The sequence below is a fragment of the Cygnus olor genome, chromosome 3 (assembly GCF_009769625.2).
Source record: "Cygnus olor isolate bCygOlo1 chromosome 3, bCygOlo1.pri.v2, whole genome shotgun sequence".
NCBI lineage: Eukaryota > Metazoa > Chordata > Aves > Anseriformes > Anatidae > Cygnus > Cygnus olor.
Window position 1 is genome coordinate 16,088,415 of NC_049171.1, and position 21,377 is coordinate 16,109,791.

Sequence of the window (21,377 nt, forward strand, 5' to 3'; positions counted from 1 at the left end):
ATCAGGAAGCTTAGGGTAGACAGGAAGAATTTAATAGTAAGATCTTTAATAGGAAATCTTCACTAGAAGATCTGGAACAGGTTGCATAGGTAAGGTGTAAAGTCCTTGGGTAATGTAAGTAAAGGTAATTCAGGCACAGTCCACCCTGCCCCGGGACAGGGATGGCCTCTGACTGCTGCAGGTCCCTGGGGCAGCCTGGCTTCTGTGTCCGCACCCAGGCACATAGGGGCCCCGTGCCCGTGCCCGTGCAGGGAAGCAGAACTGTGCCTGCTCTGAACCACCTCTCCGTTGGGATATCCAAAGCCTGAGCAGTTCTTGTCATTCTCCAAAAAGTACTCAGGACCACGCGAGGATGGGCTTCGCCTGGCTGACCAGGGCAGGGCAGCAGTGAACACCCAAGGGATGTGGAAGAGATGCTCCTTTTGCCTGATTGGGCTGCAGGTCGGTAAGGAGAGCCACTGGCCCATTTCTCAGCACCAACAGTGGCCACATCTGATCTCACCAGCGCGTTCACTCGTTTACTTATTCATTGGAACAAAATTAATGACCCACGGAAGAAGTATGAGCAGAAAGCAGACAACAGCACTGGAAGGGAAGCTCAGCTTGGCTGGGTGCTGTCAGGGCAGCACGTGTAGCTCTGGGCTGCAGAGGTCCCGGAGGGCACAGCAAGATAACTAAAGCAACACTAGTTACCTTTAATAGTGAACGAGACCAAAAAAGTACAACTAGAACTTGCAAAACAGTCACCGCTTACTTAAAATGCCAACCACGTGCCTAAAACAGAAATGCCCAACCTCTGCCTGGAAAGTTTGTAAGCACTCTTTCCCAGTAGTGCTTGTTGTCTACCCCACAGAAGTTTTCCACTGAGGGGATTTGCACCAAAACAAAAAATATACTTCTAAAGTTTTCCATAACAGATATGCCCAGAAAGACACGTTATAAGTGCTATTAAATCCAAGCCTTCTAAAGCAAGGGATACAGGTGCAATACCTCAGAAGGGACCAAGAACCAGAAAGCCCATCAGTGTCGTCAACATTCTACTTTCTTGTAGCAGTAGAATACATCTGGACTTCAATTCAAAATTATGGTTTAGCACACAGAAAATACACTTTACTGTTTTCTTTTTTTGTTTTTTTTACTATCAGCTATTCAACACCCCCTTGCCAGCCATACAAAGTGGTCACATGCTGAGCCTCTTTCCTTGAGGAGCCTACCTCCCAAAAGGAACCCGAGTGAAGCAGGAGGCAGCCGTGGCTGGTTATACACCAGCACCTGAAAACCTGGGAGCATGCCTGTCTGTGCAAGGCTCTGTCGCAGCAGTGAAAGACCCAATTATGCTCATCAGTTTTTAATTAGGAAATGACGTGTGATTTACAAGGCTTAGTGCAATGCGATATTTTAACAAGCCAGGATTGACGTTTCAGAATCACATTACAGTAACTTTTTCTTCCCCTTCCCCCTGAGTCATTCAAGCAAGTAGTTCAGACAAAAGAGAAAAAGTTGTGTGTGGTTTTGTTTTTTGTTTTTGTTTTTTTGTTTGTTTGTTTTTTGTTTTTCTGGGTTTTAATCCTAACCAGAGCTGCTTCACAGAGAGTCACCTGGTCTCCCCAGATACGGTGAGACAAATTAAGTCACCATCAGCCATGGGAAGGCCAGCAAGGTCACAAAATGTTTAGGAATTCCCAGAGGAGAGTGGGGTACACACGGTGCTGGCAGTAGGTACTCTGAAAACAACCTATAACATGCAAAACTAAAAATATGGAACGATAACTGTCTGTTTGGGACGTAGCTATGACCTGACACTTCCTATATTGCTCCTACTAAAGTAATTCCCCCACTGAAGATCAGTCCTAAGCTTAATGCAGACTCTGATAGAAAGACATCCACTCACCAGTACACACATGTAGCAGGGTTTTAAGGAAAATTGTCAGGAAGAATAATAAAAGGCACTGAGATTCCAGCTAGAAAACTTTGCTAGCAAGAACAACACAGTTCCAAGAACAAGAGTACTGAAAGATTCATGCTATCCTTGTCAGGGAGAAATATAGAAAGAAAAGGACAGGTATGTTTTAGACACAAAAGTAGAAGTCAAAGTATGGCTTGAAATGAATAGTGGAGATGCCTCTTCAAAGATTTTGAATGGATACAAGCAGGCTAGGAATGAAAACAGCAATTCTAGGTGAACCACATCATCGCTCATGAAAACTCACACCCGAATACATCGGTTATGAGCAGCCTGACCACCAGTTTCAACTGGAAGGCAATCACTTCTTCCAGCACAACACCTCTGCGTAACAAGGTGAGTATAAACTTAACTGATGTGTAGACAAACCATGATCCTTGGTTGGGTGCAACCTGAGGAACCTCCTGGATCAAAGCCTCGATGAATTTCAAAGCCACCAGAGTGTGACACAGGGAATTAAAGTAAGTGTCTGAAGGGAACATGCCCAACAACCTGCCTACAGGAATGAAAAGCAACCATTGAGAGGTAGCAGCTAAAACAGAAATTGCATTGCTAGAAACCGTACTTCAACATAATCATTATATTTATGTACTTTAAAATCTTGCTGTTAAGGCTTTAATCAGACTACTCACTTGAAATAACTGCTAAATCTTACACTTTCAATACCAGATTTTTCTATCTACATCTATGCAAAATGATCAGAATATAAAGGTTTCCCCACCATGGGATTTAACTATTTCCTGATGAAGACAACTTGCATACTCTGAAATAAATTATTCCTGCAGTGCAACTAAAAAATACTGCCTGTGGACTGAAAGTACCGAAATATCAGTACATGACAACACACCATTAAATCCCACCATCCTTAGAACCTGCAGCTCCCAGGTTCAAATTCAGAATCTGAGCCCAGGTAATTCAAATCTTGCTCTCCCCCTTAAACTGAATAGAACATGACCCGTGTTTCTGTTCTGCATATTTCATTCGCTGTAGCTCGCTTCCGTGCAACTCTCAACAGCAAAGCCTGTGAAACATAACAGGAAGGCTGTGGCATATGTCTTCCATGTCTTCATGACTTGACTTTTGCTTTTTATCTTTTTTTTTTTTTTATCATCTCACTGTTAATTACATTACTAAAGTAATTTTATCAGTTACTCCACCTCATTCCAGTTGCTTCTGTTTATTTCAATACCAGACTTGCCATGGTCTGGTAACGAATTCAGCTTTTGTTTTCTCTCCTGTTGCAGTATCAGATAGGCTTTGCTAAGTGGTCAACCCACAACTGCATGTCTCCTAACGTACCATACATATCAATACTATCTTTAGCCATAAAGGCACTTGAATTCAGCCCAGTGGCAGGGCTGGAGCCTACTGGGGTGAGAACATGGTAGGATGAGCAGCTATGTCCAGGTAGATGTAAAGCCCAACCAAGTTTCTCAAGCATGACAACTACAAGAGAGCTGGGAAGCACTGCTGTAACATAAAACACGTTTTATGTCCTACCCGAGCACAGTTTTCCAAGGACAACACCATTAGCGATGTGATAAAGCACTGACTGACCACATGGGGAAGGCTCTGAATAGGACAAGCACCAGGTGAGGGCACATACCTTAAATGTTCCCACCTTGCCCAGCCACAGGGGAAGGAAGAGGTCTCCTATACAGCAGGAAGTGGAAGCTTCATCAGGAACAAGAGCCTGGTCCAGTTCCTTCAGCTGCCTCAGGCACTCAAGCTGGCATCTGAATTCGGTTGCCTAAATTAATTCCAGTGTCCCTCTGGGCTTCCTTCTGAGTAGCCAAGCCACAAAGTACACCTCACAAACCTTAGACAGGTGATGAAGAGCAGGGACGAGAGAGGACACAGTCCCCCATGGCCACAGTGCTCCGTCGCTGTAAGCAGCTGAGCAAAGCCATGCTGCCCTCATAGGAGTTGGCAGCAGTCAATTATCTACTCTAAAAGGGAAAAACTTTGACCTACAGAGGACAAAACCCCTTGGAGCACATCACCTGCACCCTATAATGAGTGCAGGCAGCCTGAGGCAGGGGGGGAAGAAGAGTGGGACACCTCGTGTGGAGACCCACCAGAGCCAGGTGCAGGCTGCTTGTTACTGCTGCATCCAACCCTGCACGCCTGGAGGAAACCTTGCAGGTTTGGTCCTTTAATCTATGAGGGAAGCACGTTAATTCTGTAAGACAGAAGAAAAGATGTGCTTGATTGGATTTCTGACTCCCACCCAAGGGAAGGCTGTGCATCACCATTCTGTTCCTTCACAAACCTAAGCATCTGCTTACCAAAAGCTTCAACTCTTCACCCTTCAAAAAAGTCATCATAAGGAACAGGCTGATAAATTTGCTGGATTAGCTGTTTAGATGAAGGTTTTGGTCAGAGACTTCATGGATTAGGAATGGTTACAAAATACATAAATGGCTACGTATCTTAGTAAATAAATAACACGTAAATAATTTATGTCCATAACTATTTTCATCTGATTTTATTACATGCACCTCACATCCACGACACGATCCGTTCAACATGTTAATCTTTGGTATGGATTAAGCATGACCTAAATTTTGGTCTGTCTCTCGTGTGCTCTTGCAGGAAAAAGGCTGTTTACAGTCACACAGCTCAGGCATGATCCCACAGAAATGCAGACAAACTCAGGGATCTGCTCCATGCAAGCCCAGGGCTGTTGGCACCCACCTGTGCAAAATGCTCCAACAGCCTTTTGTCCTTCTTTTTCAGCTACTTTGCAGACACAGGCATCAAATGGAGAAAACGACATGACCACAACACTGCCTGCACTCTATTTCAACTGCCTTGTTGCCACATCAAGCAGAACATCAGGGCAGGGTGGGAGACAGCAAGCACGAGGGAGAGAAGGAACACAGGGCATGCAAAGCAGAAATAGAAATGCAAAACAAAAAACTATAGCAGAGGAGATCAAGAACAAAAGAGGCAAATTCAGGAGACAGGCACTAGTGAAGCTGACAGGTGAAACGATGCGAGGAGCGCATACATGACTGGATTTCAGTAGGCATGATGATGCTCTCATTCCTATCAAAATGGCTGTCGCATGAATGCCTTCTCTGTGCCTCTCTATTTACCCTTTGCTGAAACAAGGCTCTCACAGCTCCCAGCCTGGGACAATAGGCAGCCATTCAAAACTTAACAATAGTCTGTAAGTCTATTGAGAGCAGCTTTGACAGATGGGCACTGATGGATTTAGATGTGCTGGCTTGCACCGCTCCTGCCTGCTGCTCACAGTCCCGCGCATTAGTGTAAGCCACCCTCCTTGGGTTCACCCTCTCTTTGGCAATCACATAACCCGGGGATTAAGCAGCAGAGTGCCTGTTCAGCAAAGGCCTGGAAGAGGTTGTTTGCGAGCTAGAGGAGGGACAAAAAAAGAAAGAGCAAACTGGAGGAGGACAGGCCGGACCCCAGCATGAGGTATCCTGTTTGCAAAGCCCACAGGCTTCAAATGCGTCAGCAACCCCACGCAGCAGCTCCCCAAATCTGGAGCTCACCTGACCAGATGTAAATGTCAGCACAGGAGTTATCACCAGGGCCACCTGCACCATCCATGGAGAGAAATGGGCACTTGTCAGGCACCTTCCACCCATCCCTCTGGAAGCTGGGGTCTGACGGCAGTCAGACGTGCTGCCCCCTTCATTAACCAGAGCTTAGGGTTACCAGCCCAGACATAAATTTCTCTGCCATTGGCATAGAAACTTAGGTGAAATTAATCCCAAGACAGTGCACGTCATGCTTGCTTGTCATGCTGCCAGCTCCATGCCAGCAGCTCTTTGGCCAAGATGAATAAATATCCCTTTGACAATCTGACGATTAAAATTAAACATCTTATGCACGATGTCAATGGAAAACTGAGAGAAGTGGGTTTATGTAATTAACAACTGCTTGGGGAGATTTTTCAATAAGTTTTAAGGGCAACATTATTTGTCATACACCTGCCCTAATCAAGATTAACACCAAGAAAATGCAGTTGCCTTCTGGGAAATTACTCACCTTGCAGACAGTACAGGAAGCTTTTTGTAATTTCAGGACTCATCTCCAAGTGCCCAGGCTTGAGAAAAGGTCAAGAAGATACCAAAGGATCGGGGTGTGAGGGGTTATGATGCTTATGGGTTTCCAATTAAAAAAAAAAAAAAGTTTCAGGAATCCATACCCAAAAACCAGAAGCACCCTGCAGAGGCTATACCCACACTGGAAGCACAGCTCAGGACACTTAGCACCTTGCTTCAGAGCCACCCTGCTGCTCCCAAGCCTGGTGTCTTTTTTGTGAGGCACCAGCCCTGCAAGCAAACGAAGAAACGAAGCCTCAGCAACCTTTTGCTCTGTGGAGGGAGCCACAGCCCTGTAACACAAGATGAAGCTAATAATATCTTCAGGACACATGGGTCCGGGTAACACAAACGACATGATGGTGATTCAGTTTGTAATTAAACTTCCTGTTAGAAATATCAAGGTTCCTCTGATGGCACCAGCAATTGCTCTTCTGACTCATCTAGCTGTTGCCGTAGCCAGGCAAAATGAAACCTTCTTTGATCCTGAAGGTATAAATAATTAAAGGAACTATTATTTTGAAAGAGTACCTGGCATTTCAGTTACTGAAACACCATCAAAATAAATAGCTACATGCAGAGGAAAATACTACATTCTACTTGAGAACGGTGGCTTTTATTATGACGTGTATTACCTGAAAGACAGCAATAAAGCATCTATCCAACCCTCCCGTGGAAGAGATTTACTGCCCATCCTTAGCTGCTTCCAGCAAGGTTATCCTACATGGCCAAATGAATTGTTGCAGTCAAGTGTGAATCAGAAGCCCACACCTTCCAGGCCATTATTACAGGGTCAGCAGCATGGAAAGTCTTGTTTGTTTGACGTACAGGCCCAAACTTTCCTTGAAGTAAGTACTATCTGAAAACAGATTTACAGACCCAGGCCCCAGGAGCAGAGCAGCCCGCCATGATGCCCTTTGAGGCCTGGCGCATCGCTGTGGTGTGAGCCCTCACTGCCTGAAGCCTGCTCACTCGGCTCCTGGCTCCGAGGAGCTGAAACTTTTACCCCTAGTAGAAAAACATAAAGGCATTGCACCCCCTCCTGGCCCAAAGGCCGTGAGAATGGGGCACTTGTCCCCAGGCCCAGGGGACATTCTGCATCAAGTCTCAGTGAACAGAGGCAGGGGAAGAGGCGAGCCCATGCCAGGCCTCTGTAGGGCCCCCAGTGCAAAGAGAGAAGCAGCCTCTTTACCACAAGGCTCCCGACACCAAAAAAAAAAAAAAGGCTTTTTAAAAACAAAAAATGTTTTTTAGCTCATCTCTCAGGAGGTCTGGAGCAGAATTCGCAAAGCCTCAGGACTGACCAAGTGGCACTGCTGCCACACGCAGCACCCCGAGCTGCCAGGAAACATTAAGGCCGTGGTTAGTTAATTAGGGAAGGGATTGTAAGAGCCTCACAGCCTGACCTCACCCTCATTACTGACAGCACCGAGCTGTGCAACTCACTCCAGCAAGGGCAGGATCGAGCCGCTTGTGGCTCACTGCAGCCCACTTGTCCCCCTTGATGGGTCTCTTGTTTCTCTTTGCCACAAACAACTTGTAAAGCCTGCGAACCTAGTTCCTGAATAATACACGAAGGTGAGAAATCCTTTCCAGCCTCCCTTCGGCGAACTCTTAAGGATGAAGCACTGGGCATAACAGCTCCCATAATAGTTCCCTTGCTGGTATAAGTTCGAGGTTTATTTTTTCCATCAATCCTCTTTCTATTTAATTTATGAACTTGATTTTTGGCGGCACAAAAGGCCTGATTTGCAAAGATGCTGTGATTGAATTCGGGGGAACACAGATGTACAGCTCTTCTGAAAAGCACGCCTCACGCTGTGAGACCAAAGACTGAAAAATTACCAGTGAGAGCTCTATTTTTAGCTACGCCATGTCATAATATTCACCATTTCCAAGCAAAACTTTCTGGCAAATATTTAGAAGACAGCTTACAACCCCTGGCTCTGTCAACACACCATGATGGCTACCCAGGGCTGCTGGCTGCTGTTTCGCCTCTCACCATGGCACTTTTATGTGGCTTCTGCCAGTTGGCACGTGTAGGACAGGCTGACATGAGGTAAACCTTTTATGCTTTTAACATACGGGAAGCAAAAGATAGTTAAACCACTGTATTTGGGGCCAAAGGGCCTATGTAAGCCAGTGGAAAGTATTTCTGAGTTTTCACAGCAGGGCATTTGCAGCCCTTCTGAACACTGGCAAGCTTTTCCCAGCCTCACATAGCCAAAGAGCAGCACCAACCTGCTAATTAGCCCTGTTGAGATTGATGCTGCTAATGAAGGTCTGCTCTGCCAGGGCGTGGGCCAGGGGAGCAGCATGAAAACTGAAAGGAGGGAGCTGTACAGGACAGTGCTGCCCAGCTCCATCCCTCCTCCAGCAACCCTATGCTACAAAATTCAGGCTTTGTCCTCAAAGCTGCCCCATGTCCTGCTCCATGGTGAACCCCCAGAGCTGTTCAGCTGACATGACAGCTCCATTCACAGCCCAGTGTTTTAAATGAGCTACCAAGCTCAGCAATACATGGTTTTCCCAGCAAGTCAAACATGCTCTCCAGGTGAAGCCACTCAAAACAAGAGCTGCCTTCCACCTGGGTTAAATACCAGCTAGTGCTTTGTCTAGCAGCAGGGAGAAAGCATGCACATGTTCAGACCTATTAAACCCACCATTAACACCTCACCCTAGATTTACTGTACAATTGTACCTGATATAAATTATTCCTGGACTGACACTATCCTAAGTGGAGGATTTACAGGAAAAAAATGAAGAACCCACCTCTGCTGTCTTCTCATCACACCCTCCCACCCAGCCCAATATTTCTAACAACATTAAGTCCACCTCCCTGTTTGGATTGATTTTATTCTGCAGGAGGCTGGAAGGAGAGGCACAACCCTGATTTTGGTGGGGAAAGCCTAAATTAACAAACATTATGCTCTCCCCCACTGAGGGCACTTGTGACAGCATCCTGGGGAGTCCATCTCTATAGGAGATGCACACCTTGTTTGCTATGGCCCCAGCATCCAAAAAGAAAGCACAGCTCAGAAAGGGCAGAGCAGTGGGCACAAGCAAGAACTAAGTTCTGTCATTGATTAAAATACACGGCACATCCACTAAAGGAATTATTCCCATCCTCAATTGTATTGCAAGGTGAAATTAGGTGAGTGTGATGCACTCTCTCATAGTCCCATGCCCAGGAGGTTGCAAGGGAAGGACTTGTGCTGCAGAATCGGCAGCTCCCCAAAACCTCAGCTGCCTACATAGCAAAAAGTCTGCTACAAGATCTTGTAGAGAAGACTTGCATGCGTACTCTGATTGTGAGCTCTGCAAGCAAACAAGCAGGGGATGCCCTGTACTGCTGCAGCAACTACGGGAATAGATTCTGTGTTTTCCTGCAGGGGAAGCCCCAGCAGCCCAGCCTTCACCCCAAATGTGACAGTCACCTGGCACCTCACAGACAGCTGGGCCAGCAGCCTGGTCACAGCACTGCTGGGCTCACTGCTGGTTTCCTTGTGCAGGAGCCCCCCTGCTGACAGCCAGCTGTAGCGCTTGCAGCAGCTACAAGTTATTGCAAAACAAGGTTTTAGATTGAGTGCTGGGGCAGCCGCCTAACTCCAAGAGAAATTCTGCTTGAGCTGACAGAGAACTGGAGCATAGATCGGTGAGCAGGAGGTAGAAGAAAGCCTGAGTTCACCTGCAGAGGCGATGGGACAGCAGCCACAGGAGGCTCAGACGCGGAGATGTCCTGCAGGAATGGCCCAAAGGAATCACTGCACGCTTGTGTCAATGCCACCACAAGGACCAGCTGCATGGCTGTGCTTATGGGGAAGCCTGGTCCTGAATGTCTCTTCAGGCAAAGTTACTTCGTCATTACAAACAACTTTCCCTAATCTGCCCAAAATTCACCCCCCCCCTTGTGGAGTCTGAGCAGCAATGCTTGAGTTTATGTGCACATTTAAATCTCAGTCTTTTTCCACGTGTTATGTGGGGATGCAAGAGGTGAAATTGCATCTGCTTCTTGATTATCTATACAATATTGAGCATTTCACTTGAAACATTTTTGCTTTAATTAATTTAAATGCAATCCAGCTGTCCTGCAATTTCATATGTAATCCTGGGATTTAGTAACAGCAAGTGCAGTAACAGCTGAATGATGAAAAGACGGCAAGATTAAAAACTTACCATAAAATTAGCCTACTTCAAATAGTAAATAGCTTTTTAATTTGACAAGGGATAACCATTTTATGGAAAATGTGTATTAAAAAAATAATCCTGTTACATTCTCCAACGTTTGCCAGTCTTAGCTCACACGCAGCAATAATAACCAGATCAGGCTGTTTTCTGTACGTCCGCATGTATTTACAGCATTATCAGGAGTAACTGTAATAGCTACATCAATAGGAGATGCAATTTCCAGAAGCAGTAATCGAAACAGCAAAGTCATTGTTAAGCCTTGAATGTGTTTTGCTTGAAGCTGTTAGAGAATCCAATACACAATTAATATTTTGATTCCTTTTAGGAGGGAATTACATTTCACTCCTCCTTATAGCTGGGGCTGCATTTAAGTGGCATCGCAGAAACTTACGACCAGAACAGACACTTGCAGATGGGAACACTTGGCCCTGCTAACATTTCTGTTGTGAAATGCTCATTTCCAACACATTCCCTGCCTAAACACACTGCTGCTTCTGAAGTTCATCTAATGAACGCTCATTGCTCCACGGCTTCCCTGCCAAGTCCCTGCTCCCTTCTGCTCCACTGCACTTTAACTTTTGAAGCACAGAAGTGTACTTTTTTTTGGTGGGGGTGAAACATTTTCAGGGTGATGCTAAAATCAATTCATGGCAGAGAAATCATTTAATTAAATACAAGGGAGAGAGGTATACAAATCTGGCTGTCAGCACACTTTGCTTCTTACAGAATCAAGATAAAACTAGAGCAGGTGGCAACCTGAGACTGCTATTCATTTGTGTCCTGAATTGGGAAAACACATTTCAGTGTCTCGCAGAACAGTGATTTGAGGTGGGAGGATGGAGATTCGTTCTGAAGCACTGACACAAACACTTATTGAAAGCTCTTGGATCACATCAAAACAAAATTATTACATGAAAGGGTGCAAAGGAAGTGAGAAAGTCACTGCAAGAAGCACAGCTGAAGCCCAGTGCTTCATCCTGATTTTGAATCACAAGGATTTTGCCAGTTTAGTGGCTCAGGGATAAAATTCTGACAAAATATTTAAATTACCCAGGAGGATAGGAAGAAATTCCCTTTGCCATTAATCAATGACTGCTGAAACAATGTGGCTACAGCTATCAGAGAAGGCCAGCAAAATATAAAATAAAACAGTGTGTAAGTGGTCAAACAGGCACCAGATGGGATTTTGAAATGAAGAGATGGGCCCCCGGCTTCTCACAAAAGCCTGGGCACTGACAAACTATGCACCAAACTTCAGGGCATCAGATTCAAACCAGGGATTGATGTCACTCCTCTGCTCGTGCAAAATCCCCCGGGGCTGTACACGAGCAGCACCTGCAGACCCATGGATTTGGGGGTTTACTTTCTCAGGGAACGTATCCCGGACATGCATGCACAGCAAGAACTGGTTTGCCCCAAAATTTGGCCATCTACAGAAATACGTGCACGCACCCTCCTCTGGGGCCCAGCAGCTCAGCCTCGAAGTGACTGATCTACCAGTTTTAGTTACCTGCCAACTTATTTGCATAGCATTAACTGGTTCAGTTACCTGACGATTCATTCGCTAGATTCACATTAGGATGAGGTTCTAGCAAAGTAAAACTATCATACTACTAGGGGAAGTAAAGACTACACAAGCTGGATTTTACCAGGAGCCCTTGACAACAGCAGAGGCTGCAAGAGGAGTACCAGCACCCCCTAGCCCCAAGACCAGAAACACAACCCAAAAGACCATTGTTTGCAAGTCGAAGCTTTGGACATGCAAAAACTGCAAACTCTCCCTTAATTTAAGCTAAATCCTACAGTATTTGGATGTACAAGTTACTGGTAACTGATAACAGAAACTGGCCTTGGATGCTTCCCCCCCCCTCGGTCTGCTTCTGACGAGCACCAGTGTGTATCCAACATGTGAATCTTCACCCTTAGGCCAGGAGAAAAACCTCCACACCAGCATTCAGTGTCAGCCAAGTGCTCCCGAGTGCTGTATAGCATAAGCATCTCCTAGTAATTCACTCTAATCTTCATCTGACGAACAAAGCAACGTTGCCTGCGGCTTGAACTACACACTGTATTACAAGCCGGGAAAAAGCAGAAGAGGGATTTGGTTACTGGAAAGAATTGTAAAGCCATTCCACTAAGGTATTTTTCTCTTGATATTTGAAGTCTAAAAAAAAAAAAATGAGTAACAGCAGGGGGAAGAAAAAGTATTCATTTTAAATTCATTCACCCTCGATGCATCTCAGGATTTCTGCTTGCAGCAAGAGAATAAGCATCCGCAGCAGGGGGAATTTTAACACAACCCTTTCTTCTGGAGCATGCAGCACTCGCCTTCAAAACACTCCTCTCCAGCAGATTCAAAAAGCACGTAGTGGTGTGGGAGTAACCTAGAATCAGAAGCCAAAGCCACAACTCTGGTGGCCAGTCAGTGCTCTAGGAGTTGCTGATTGCTTGGCTTCATACCTCAACACACATTTGCCAGCTGATGGCCAGCAGAGCACCAGTAACACCCAGACATGGGAATGAAAACCAGTGTTCCTTCTTCATCCCGCCAACACCCCACGGCTACCTGTCATTTAACTAAGAGCAGATGCCCAAACACCACCTTTTTTCTGCTGATCAATGAAGAACTCATCACTGAAGATATCAGAGACATCATCTTTCCACTGTGCAATACGCTCCAAAGGAACAAAGCTGTTTCTCTGCGGGCTGAGGAAGGAGCAATGCCACCATTAAAGACAGCTCAGGCATAACTCTGACCTGTAAGCCAGTCCCGATGTGAAGTCTTGTACCACAGAAACCAAACGACTGTGTTGTGTGAATCAGAGGATATCAGTAACACTCCCAAGGGATGAATTCCTAACAAAAACAGTAGCTTTCCACCAGCAAACAGGACACAAGAAGCTCTCAGATCCTTTCTAATGATAATTCATTAGGCATAGAGAGGCCAAAGAGGTAATAGGTAATCAACAGCTTAAAATAAAATGAGGCATCACTGACTGTGAGAAGTAGGCTTTGAAAGAACTCCATTCACTTATTATTTTTTGGCAAATTTTCTGACTTCTCACCAGCATAGAGGAAACAGCTACCCTTCAGGGATTGCTCCAGATTGTTAATATGCCTTCAGATTTGCAGGCTGGCTGTGCCCTGCTGCAGGCATGAGCAGCAGGAACTGTTCTCTGACCTCTTCTGGGCACAAATTGCTGTAATCACTCCAGGAAATTTGAGAAATCTGGGGATTTTCTTTGTCATTACATTCTAATGTTGCAGATGCTTCCTGAAGACGAGCCTAACCTTAGGTCACTGCTCTTACTCTCCCACATTGCCTAATATTTTACATCTGACATGCAACTTTGAAAGAGAAAACGTGTCAGAATCTCTCACCTGTACCCATGCAAGTTTGTTTTAAAATCACCAGAAAAAAAATGTAACAAGAAATTGGGCTTGAAGTTACTCTTCTTCCATTGCGTCTGGTGCTATTAAAAGCTGTTAGTTTTAATAGCAATAGAACACACGGGGGGATAGCTAGGGATCAGGTCTGCATAAATTAACTGACAGACAGTATTGCACCAAACATATCCGTTTTTACTTATCCCTCAGTATTTTTCCTCTACTAGCCTAATTGCTTTTCACTTGCGGCAATTACTGTGCCAGAACCCCCACCAGACAGCTGTTCTGATTCATACATGTACAAAAAAATCAGTACTTCCACCACTTTGCTTCAGTCTCTACTGGTTCTTCAAACTCAATTCCTAAACATATCCTGAAGGGTCAGTTAAATTTTCACTTACATTCATTTTTCTATTGGTTTACTTCTGAAGAGAAGTGACAGCTTTCATTATCTCCTCAATGCTTAAGAGGATCAAGTGTCAAAACAACTGGCATCTCAGTTGAATTAGAAACTAATCGCTTCTCAGTAAATAAGTATTTTATCAAGGCTTGGACATGATCTATGTCATCTAAGCAACAGCAAGACATTTAATTCCTTGTGAACACAAAATTTAAAAAGGTGGGACCAGATGCATAGCTTTCCTCCGGACCACACAATAAGAACTGATTTGCATTACAGCATGTGCTTAAACCAAAATTAAGTAGGCATTTATACATCTGTGACGCCAGGATGAGATTAATACCAACCACAGCAAGCCTTATTCTCTCGTTGAATCACTTCTGACTAATTCCTATCTAATCCATCTCTAATGCGCCCGTGTCTACAGTATCTGTTACCCCATAAATACACTTGGCTACAAGAGACTTTCTTCCTGTCTGCCATTACAGGAAGATGACTTGGCCATCACACCTCCATTTCAAGCAGCACTTCTATAGTACGCTGAAAATATAGTTCTGGTTCGTATCTGCTGAGTTAGGGATAAAAAATTAAAGTTATCCACCCTAACCATTTCTATCGTTGGTATATATTGAGAATCAAGTTGAAAAAGATTATGATACAGCTAGACCCTACTCAAAAACCAAGCTCAAAACCCAACTTGCTGAGGGAACAGTGCTGATATTTAGCAGGAAACATGCCCAATAACTTTAAAAACAATCAAGTTTCAGTGTTTCAAAATGATGCATCTGGCCATTCAGTTTAACACATCCCCAATTCCAGTTCCCAGCACATTATTCTCAGCCCATTGCAATTGCTGACCTGTTACCAGCATCAGTGCTGCAGGGACATTTTGGAGCCATCTGTTAGAAGTCTCGCATTTTCTGCCTTGCATTCCAGCCTTTGGGGTGTGGGATTATTTTTTTAATTTATGGTTTTGTTCCCTAGGACAGCCTTAGAAACGTGCACATCCTGCTAGCTTCACGGACCCAGGGGAAGAACAGTCACACACCATCAGCTTCAGTGCACTCAAGAGTGAAGGAGCAAGGAGCAGCAAATCAGTGACTTCTAACCCCAGACAACATCTCTGAGAAGCACCATATGTATTATATACAATCTCGAAGAGGGAAGCCTTTAGCAGAAAGAAGTCAACTCAGCATTCTTCCAGTTCACAGAAATTATTTAAGTTCCATCAAGTTTCTTCCCCAGATACTGAAGAAAACCCATCGAGCCCAAAAGCAAGCTGCATGTTATTCTCCAATACACAGAATACCCAGCTTATTATCAAGTTGTTTACCTTCCATACACTTCTTTGTTCTTTGACAGATTTTAAAATCATTGCAGTCTGTTTCACAGAACCATTCTTTCATGTTATATACCAGGAAAGAAGCACCTGTCACAAAAGGTTAGGTTGCAAAATCATGAACATTTAGACTTGCATTTTACCATTAGAGTATTACAAGACAGTTTTTTATTTTGAAAATTAAAGTGCCAGGTTTATGTACAAACTATTAAAATAATATAAAAAAGTAAACTTAAAACCTGCTAAGAAAGCAGTGAGGTCACATAGCTGCCTCCAGAGTTTTCTACAGAGTATTCAACAAGTTTAAGACCAGAATTTCCCAAACAGTCCTTCCTAGATGTGGAGAACTGGAGAAGCTAGTGGTGATTACCCAAACCCCCCATCTGGCAGAAGGAAGGTGCCCACATTTCACCGGATAAGTAGCGCATGTTTCAAGAGATACATCTAAGCATTCTAAGAATTAACACCTTTGGCAAAGTCTAATATAAAAGGGATTTTACTGCTGGGGTTACACTAGCCTCCTTAAAAGTACCAATGTCTCCACACCTCTCAACAGGGGGATTTTAGTACAGATTATCAAGTCACAATGTGACTCAATATGTTTAATCTTTCCTTGTGAAGAGGAGAGCATACACACTAACTCATGCCATCTCAGTCCATTTAAAATTCTGCATCCAGGGTGAAAGAGTTGTCTGTGGGCTTTGACATGACTCCCATCCTCTGATATTCACCTACTCGCTTCTCAAAGAAGTTGGTCTTGCCTTCCAGAGAGATGTTCTCCATGAAATCAAAAGGATTCTCTGCTTTGTATATCTGAAATGCAAAGGTAATGCTACAGTCACTAGGGGCACTCAAATCTTCAACACATGAAAGCATTAAAAAGATCAGCTGTGCAAAGGCAGCTAATGACACCACTGACAGGCTTGCTACATAGTGAACAAAACCTCTGCCCCAAGCCTTCTCTGTTCATTCCTGCCTTTACATCCCAATTCCCGTTAGACAGAAGCACAGCAACTCCTACATGTTTTTCATTAGCATCTTTTTGCTTTTTCTTCTGTGGGTACCCACACAGTTCCTAACAGCGGGACTAATAACAGGATCTGTAAGTTACACCAATACTGCTGCAGCCATTTTAGGATTCGGGTTTCTGGAAGAAATTAAACTAGATATGGTCTTTCCCCCGTGACAGATTCTGTGTATTAGCCTTACCTTTTTAAATCCCAGTTCCAACATAAGCCGGTCTGCTACAAACTCGATGTATTGTTTCATTAAAGAGCAGTTCATACCAATCAGCTTAACAGGCAGTGCCTCCGTCAAGAATTCCTGCAGATAATAAAAACACACCGTGTACAGCAGGCTAGCACTCATTCTGCACTGTCTAGGGTAATTTTATACCCGACAGCTCCACAGCTTTACCCTTAATCGTGATCAAGCTCCTAAACAAGCAGCAGACAATTACCTGTTCTATGAGAACTGCATTCATGATGATTTCTTTTACCCTTTCCTCCGATGGTTTGTGTATCAAGTGCTTGAACATGAGGCAGGCAAAATCACAGTGCAAACCCTGGGAGGAAGTTTCAGAAACTTATGTCACGAATGCTGATTTAAAAGAACCACTCGAATCAGTAACACAGAATAACTACTAGCCTAAAGTCTAGGCACCATTATTATGCTTGCCACATGAGTGTCGTCTGCAGACAACTTCCTGCCTAACCAAAAGGAGGTACAATTGAATTCAGGCCAGTACCAACTGCACTTGTTCCCTCAGCAAGGTACGCTGAGGGAAAGAGTTGGTGAGAAACTTTAAGCTATTTTTGAGTTAATAAAATACTTTCACTCACTAAGATCCATGAGGCCACATATTTACACGCCGTAGTGAGCTTTACAGACTGCCTCTTTCTAAATACAATCCTGCAGAAAAATACAGGCTCCAACAGAATACCATTACTTCGAGCTAGGTTACACATCACCGTATTAACTGCTAAAATTTGAGTCCTACCTCATCTCGACTGATGAGTTCATTAGAAAAAGTGAGTCCAGGCATTAATCCTCTTTTCTTCAGCCAAAAAATTGATGCAAAAGAGCCAGAAAAGAAGATTCCTTCCACTGCTGCAAAAGCTACTACACGTTCTCCTGTTACAAGAAAATGGATATTGGTATCACACAGAAGACTTCACAGGATTAAAGCTGAGAAGTTGTGAATAGACCGATAAACAGAGTCCTCCAAGGAAAATGAAGCCGCCTTCTCAAGGGTGCTATAGCCTGTCCATAAAACTATTATAGCAAAGGCTTCTGGTTATCAAGCACAACTTTGGAATATGAGAAGTAAAAACAAATTAGAGTAGCTAGCAGGTAGCTGAAGCCAAGGCTCCTTCCCCTAGGTTAAACATCAATGCTGCCTTTTTCCAAAGATTGCACACAAAGAATAGTCATTTTGGCAGCAGATTGAAGTCAGTGTCTGCTCATCCTCAATTAAGTGAGGACCTTTGGCCTCACTTAATGCTTTAGTAGTAGTAAAATAATGATCTCTACCATCTCCTCTCACCTGTGAAGTGAGACATCAAGAATCACTGGGGGCAGAGGAGCCACAGCCTCGAACTGTTACAAGCCTGCTGGAGACCAATGGCCAGTGCAGTTCCAGACATGCCTTATCTATTTGTTCGTACAGCAAAGTGTATGAAGAACGCTATGGGAGCTATCAATAATTGAAACACCAACAATTTTACAAATATTCATGTTCATTTGCAAGATGAAAATCTTCGTCTCCAGAATTATACCAGAGAGCATTTATTCATCCTGTGACAACAATCTCTAAACTGTCTAGAGAAATGGTGGTTCCTCCATTCTGCTAGGGAAGGAATTTCGCTTTGCTTCCGATAGACGTACTCACCATATGTTGCTTTCTTGTCCCCAATCCAGCGGATGGCCCAGTCAGCCTTCTTTTTAACACATGGTAACGTTTCAATAGCATTAAAAAGGAATTCCCTGCAAAGCAAAAAGCATCATTAGTATGAGACAGCAGCACAGCAACTACCACAACGCTCTGAGCCATAGATGGTATTATTCTTACAAGTGCTCTGTACCCTCAACACCAATATTTAAGTAACCTGACCCATTTTATTTTGCACCTCTCTCTATTTGTGTCCATCTACCACCTCTGCACCACCTTTCTGTCATGTCAACACCAGTTCAGATGAACTCCTGACAGTGTCAAGGGGAGTAGTTTCATCAAGTATTATACTTGAACAAGGCTTTCAAAACTACAGACCAACCTCCAATGACAAGACCTAAGTTTTCAGGTAAGCAATTCTTCCCTAAACACTTAAGAGAATTAAGCACCACGGAGTAGACAATTCTTCCTTAAACACTTGGTGGAATTAAGCATCATGGAGTAGAAATTATGTCAGCTTTCAACAAGGTATCAGCAACTAAATCTCTCTCGACCACATCTAGTGCCATATGATATTCCTCTCAACAGATGTTGGTCTTACAAAAAAATACCAGAATAAATCCAGTCTAGACTGCTCAAAAGCCCTGAATTTAGCTTTAATATACAACTCTTGAATTGATCCATCTTGTTACACTTTGGCTTTGTTTTTTAATCAACATCAAAAGCCACTTTTGGGAAATAAAGTATTTTGCTTGCTTTTAAACCAAGCAAAAACAGTCAAGTCACTAGGTGCTAACCATTAACTAGATTTCTTGGGTTTTAGAGATTTTAATAGAAGTGGGTAAAATTCTCATTGAAACTATCCTACAGAACTACCTGCTAGGTGCAGTGGGTCCTCTGTATGAGAGCTTACTGTAATTTAATATAGCCACTTGTTTGACTGTTCTATCTTTTAGATAGTTTCATTTCTTACTTTCAGTGTTCAGTGGTTTCAGTTTCACGCAATCTAAGCAAATTCTCACGCACTTAAGAACAAAAAGATTCTGAAGTTGCTTTTAAGCAGCACTTTTAGCATTGTTTTATATACATCTAGTTCAAACCCCAAAACTAGCTTTTGAGTCAAAGTAATGGATATACATCACTTAAATCTCAACAGTTAAGAGTTTCAGACCTTTCATTACCAGGCAATACTAACCTCTCCTTAGAATCTTTGACGTACGTGTCAATCAGAAGGCTATACATTTCTGAATGTATATTTTCCATGGCAATCTGGAAGCCATAGAAACAACGAGCCTCTGTGACTTGTACTTCTTGACTGAACCGCTCCACCTAGAGGAAGTAAACGAGCATTTGTGAAAATTTTTAACTAAGTTGCAGGTTAGAAGCAGGGGTGCTGTCTGTAACTACTCTTGCTCAGCCCACAGAACTCTCTGCAGGTTAGTCCCACAAGTGTGGGCCCAAAAGGAAGAGGAGGAGCAGTTGTCCCTCACAGCTCCAAGTCATGAGTTGGTTTTTAATCCAAGGAACAGTGAACCTTCTTAATTTTCCTCAGCCTCCACTAGGGAGGAGAGCACTGACAGGTTAGAAGCAGATCAGGGGCTCTGAAGTGGACAAGTGCTACTACTACAGGGCAATGCTCACTGTGGAAAGGGCAAACTTGTGTATTACAAAAAGCAACCCGAGTCTGCTAATTAGCATCAGCCACCACTACAGGCGCTAAGCAGACAAGCTAGCAGTTGTGCCATTAACCATGCAGTTATTTGGCTAGACTCAATTCCCAGAGCGATTCGGTGTCAGGGCTCTCTCCCCACACTCACCAGGTTCTCGTTCACAATGCCGTCGCTGGCAGCAAAGAAGGCGAGGACATGAGAAATGAAGTATTTCTCCTCGGGCTTCAGCGACTCCCAGTGCTGGAGATCTTTCGAGAGATCGACCTGAAACGTTAAGAGAAATGCATTAATAGAAAACATTAATAGAAAGTGATGAAACAAGGAAGAAAAGCTCCTGCGGCAGGGATGGTGTGGGTGAGACACCCGTGGCGAAGCCTCAGGGGTGCCCCAAGGCTTGGGGGGGGTCTCTGAGGAGAAGAGCCCGGGGGGAGCCCTCACCTCCTCCGCCGTCCAGAAGGAAGCCTCGGCCTTCTTGTACATCTGCCAGATGTCGTGGTACTGGATGGGGAAGACGACGAAGCGGCGGGGGTTCTCCCGCAGCAGCGGCTCCTCCTGCTCGGCGCTCCGGGGGACCTGCGGCGGGCAGGGAGCGGCTGAGGGAGGGGAAACGGGCCCCGAGGGGCGCCGCCGGCCCTGAGGGAGCGGGGACGGAGCCGTTCGAGGGGGAAAAAGCCGTCGGGGCGCGCACTCACCGGCTCCTGGAAGATGTTGCGGGCCGCCTTGCTGGCCAGGACGCGGCTGCTGCTCGCTGCCGGGGGCTGCGGGGAGAGCGGAGCGGTGAGAGGAGGGCCTGGGAGGGAAGGAGGGCCTGGGAGGGAAGGAGGGCCTGGGAGGAGGGAGTAGGGAAGGGGCCGCTCACCGTGTTCTCCTTGTCGCTCAGCGCCAGGCCCTTCACGGCCGGCAGCCGGGGCTGCTCCTGGCGGGCGGCGAGCGGGGCGCGGGCGGACAGCATGGCGGCGGCGCGGCGAGAGACTGGGCGCCAGCCGCCCGCGCCGCCCCTTTATATCCCCTTCGAACTTGGCGCCACAACGCCCCGCCGGCCAATCGCGGCCCGCGCCGCGCCCCGAACTCGGCGCTCATTGGGCGGAAGGCCGGCCGGCGGCCCGCCTCCCATTGTGGCGGCGGGAAGCGGGAGGAGCGGCACGGAGCTTTTGGCGCGCTCGCGAGCCGGGGAAAAAGGCGGGAGAGCGCGGAGGCCCCGCCCACCGAGCGGGCAGGCCACGCCCCCTGGGCGCTCTGCTTCCCCCTCCCTCCGGGTGCTCTCCCCCCCACCCCGGGTGCTGTGGCACCCCCATGGCGCCCTGGGTCCTTTTCTTTCTGTAAGAACAAGAAGTGCTGTCCCCCCTGACCTCGTAAATTTAAGCCAGTCACACATTTCAGGTCTCAGATCTGGGGCTGAGCTCCCCTCGGCTGGCAGCCCCCAGAAGAGGCCAGCCCAGGCACTGGGCTTGGGGCGTTTGTCCT

The 21,377-nt window shown here is 45.3% G+C and overlaps 1 protein-coding gene across 1 annotated transcript; it reads right to left on the reverse strand.

Annotated features, from left to right (window-relative positions):
* Positions 1 to 15,498: 15,498 nt before the first annotated feature.
* Positions 15,499 to 20,926, reverse strand: RRM2 (ribonucleotide reductase regulatory subunit M2). The gene is made up of 10 exons (XM_040552828.1): positions 20,773 to 20,926; positions 20,606 to 20,671; positions 20,352 to 20,486; positions 20,061 to 20,177; positions 19,439 to 19,572; positions 18,244 to 18,338; positions 17,353 to 17,486; positions 16,813 to 16,917; positions 16,563 to 16,676; positions 15,499 to 16,166 (listed from the first exon to the last, which is right to left on the reverse strand). Exons 1-10 carry the CDS (start codon positions 20,863 to 20,865, stop codon positions 16,014 to 16,016), a joined length of 1,146 nt encoding a protein of 381 aa, XP_040408762.1. The 5' UTR covers positions 20,866 to 20,926; the 3' UTR covers positions 15,499 to 16,013.
* Positions 20,927 to 21,377: the final 451 nt, after the last annotated feature.

Coding starts and splice junctions, on each gene's coding strand:
- RRM2 (XM_040552828.1), bottom strand. CDS start 20,865: ATGCTGTCCGCCCGCGCCCCGCTCGCCGCCCGCCAGGAGCAGCCCCGG. Junction 20,672..20,772: donor TGAGCGACAAGGAGAACACG/GTGAGCGGCCCC, acceptor CTCTCCCCGCAG/CCCCCGGCAGCGAGCAGCAG. Junction 16,918..17,352: donor AACTCATCAGTCGAGATGAG/GTAGGACTCAAA, acceptor ACTTCCTCCCAG/GGTTTGCACTGTGATTTTGC.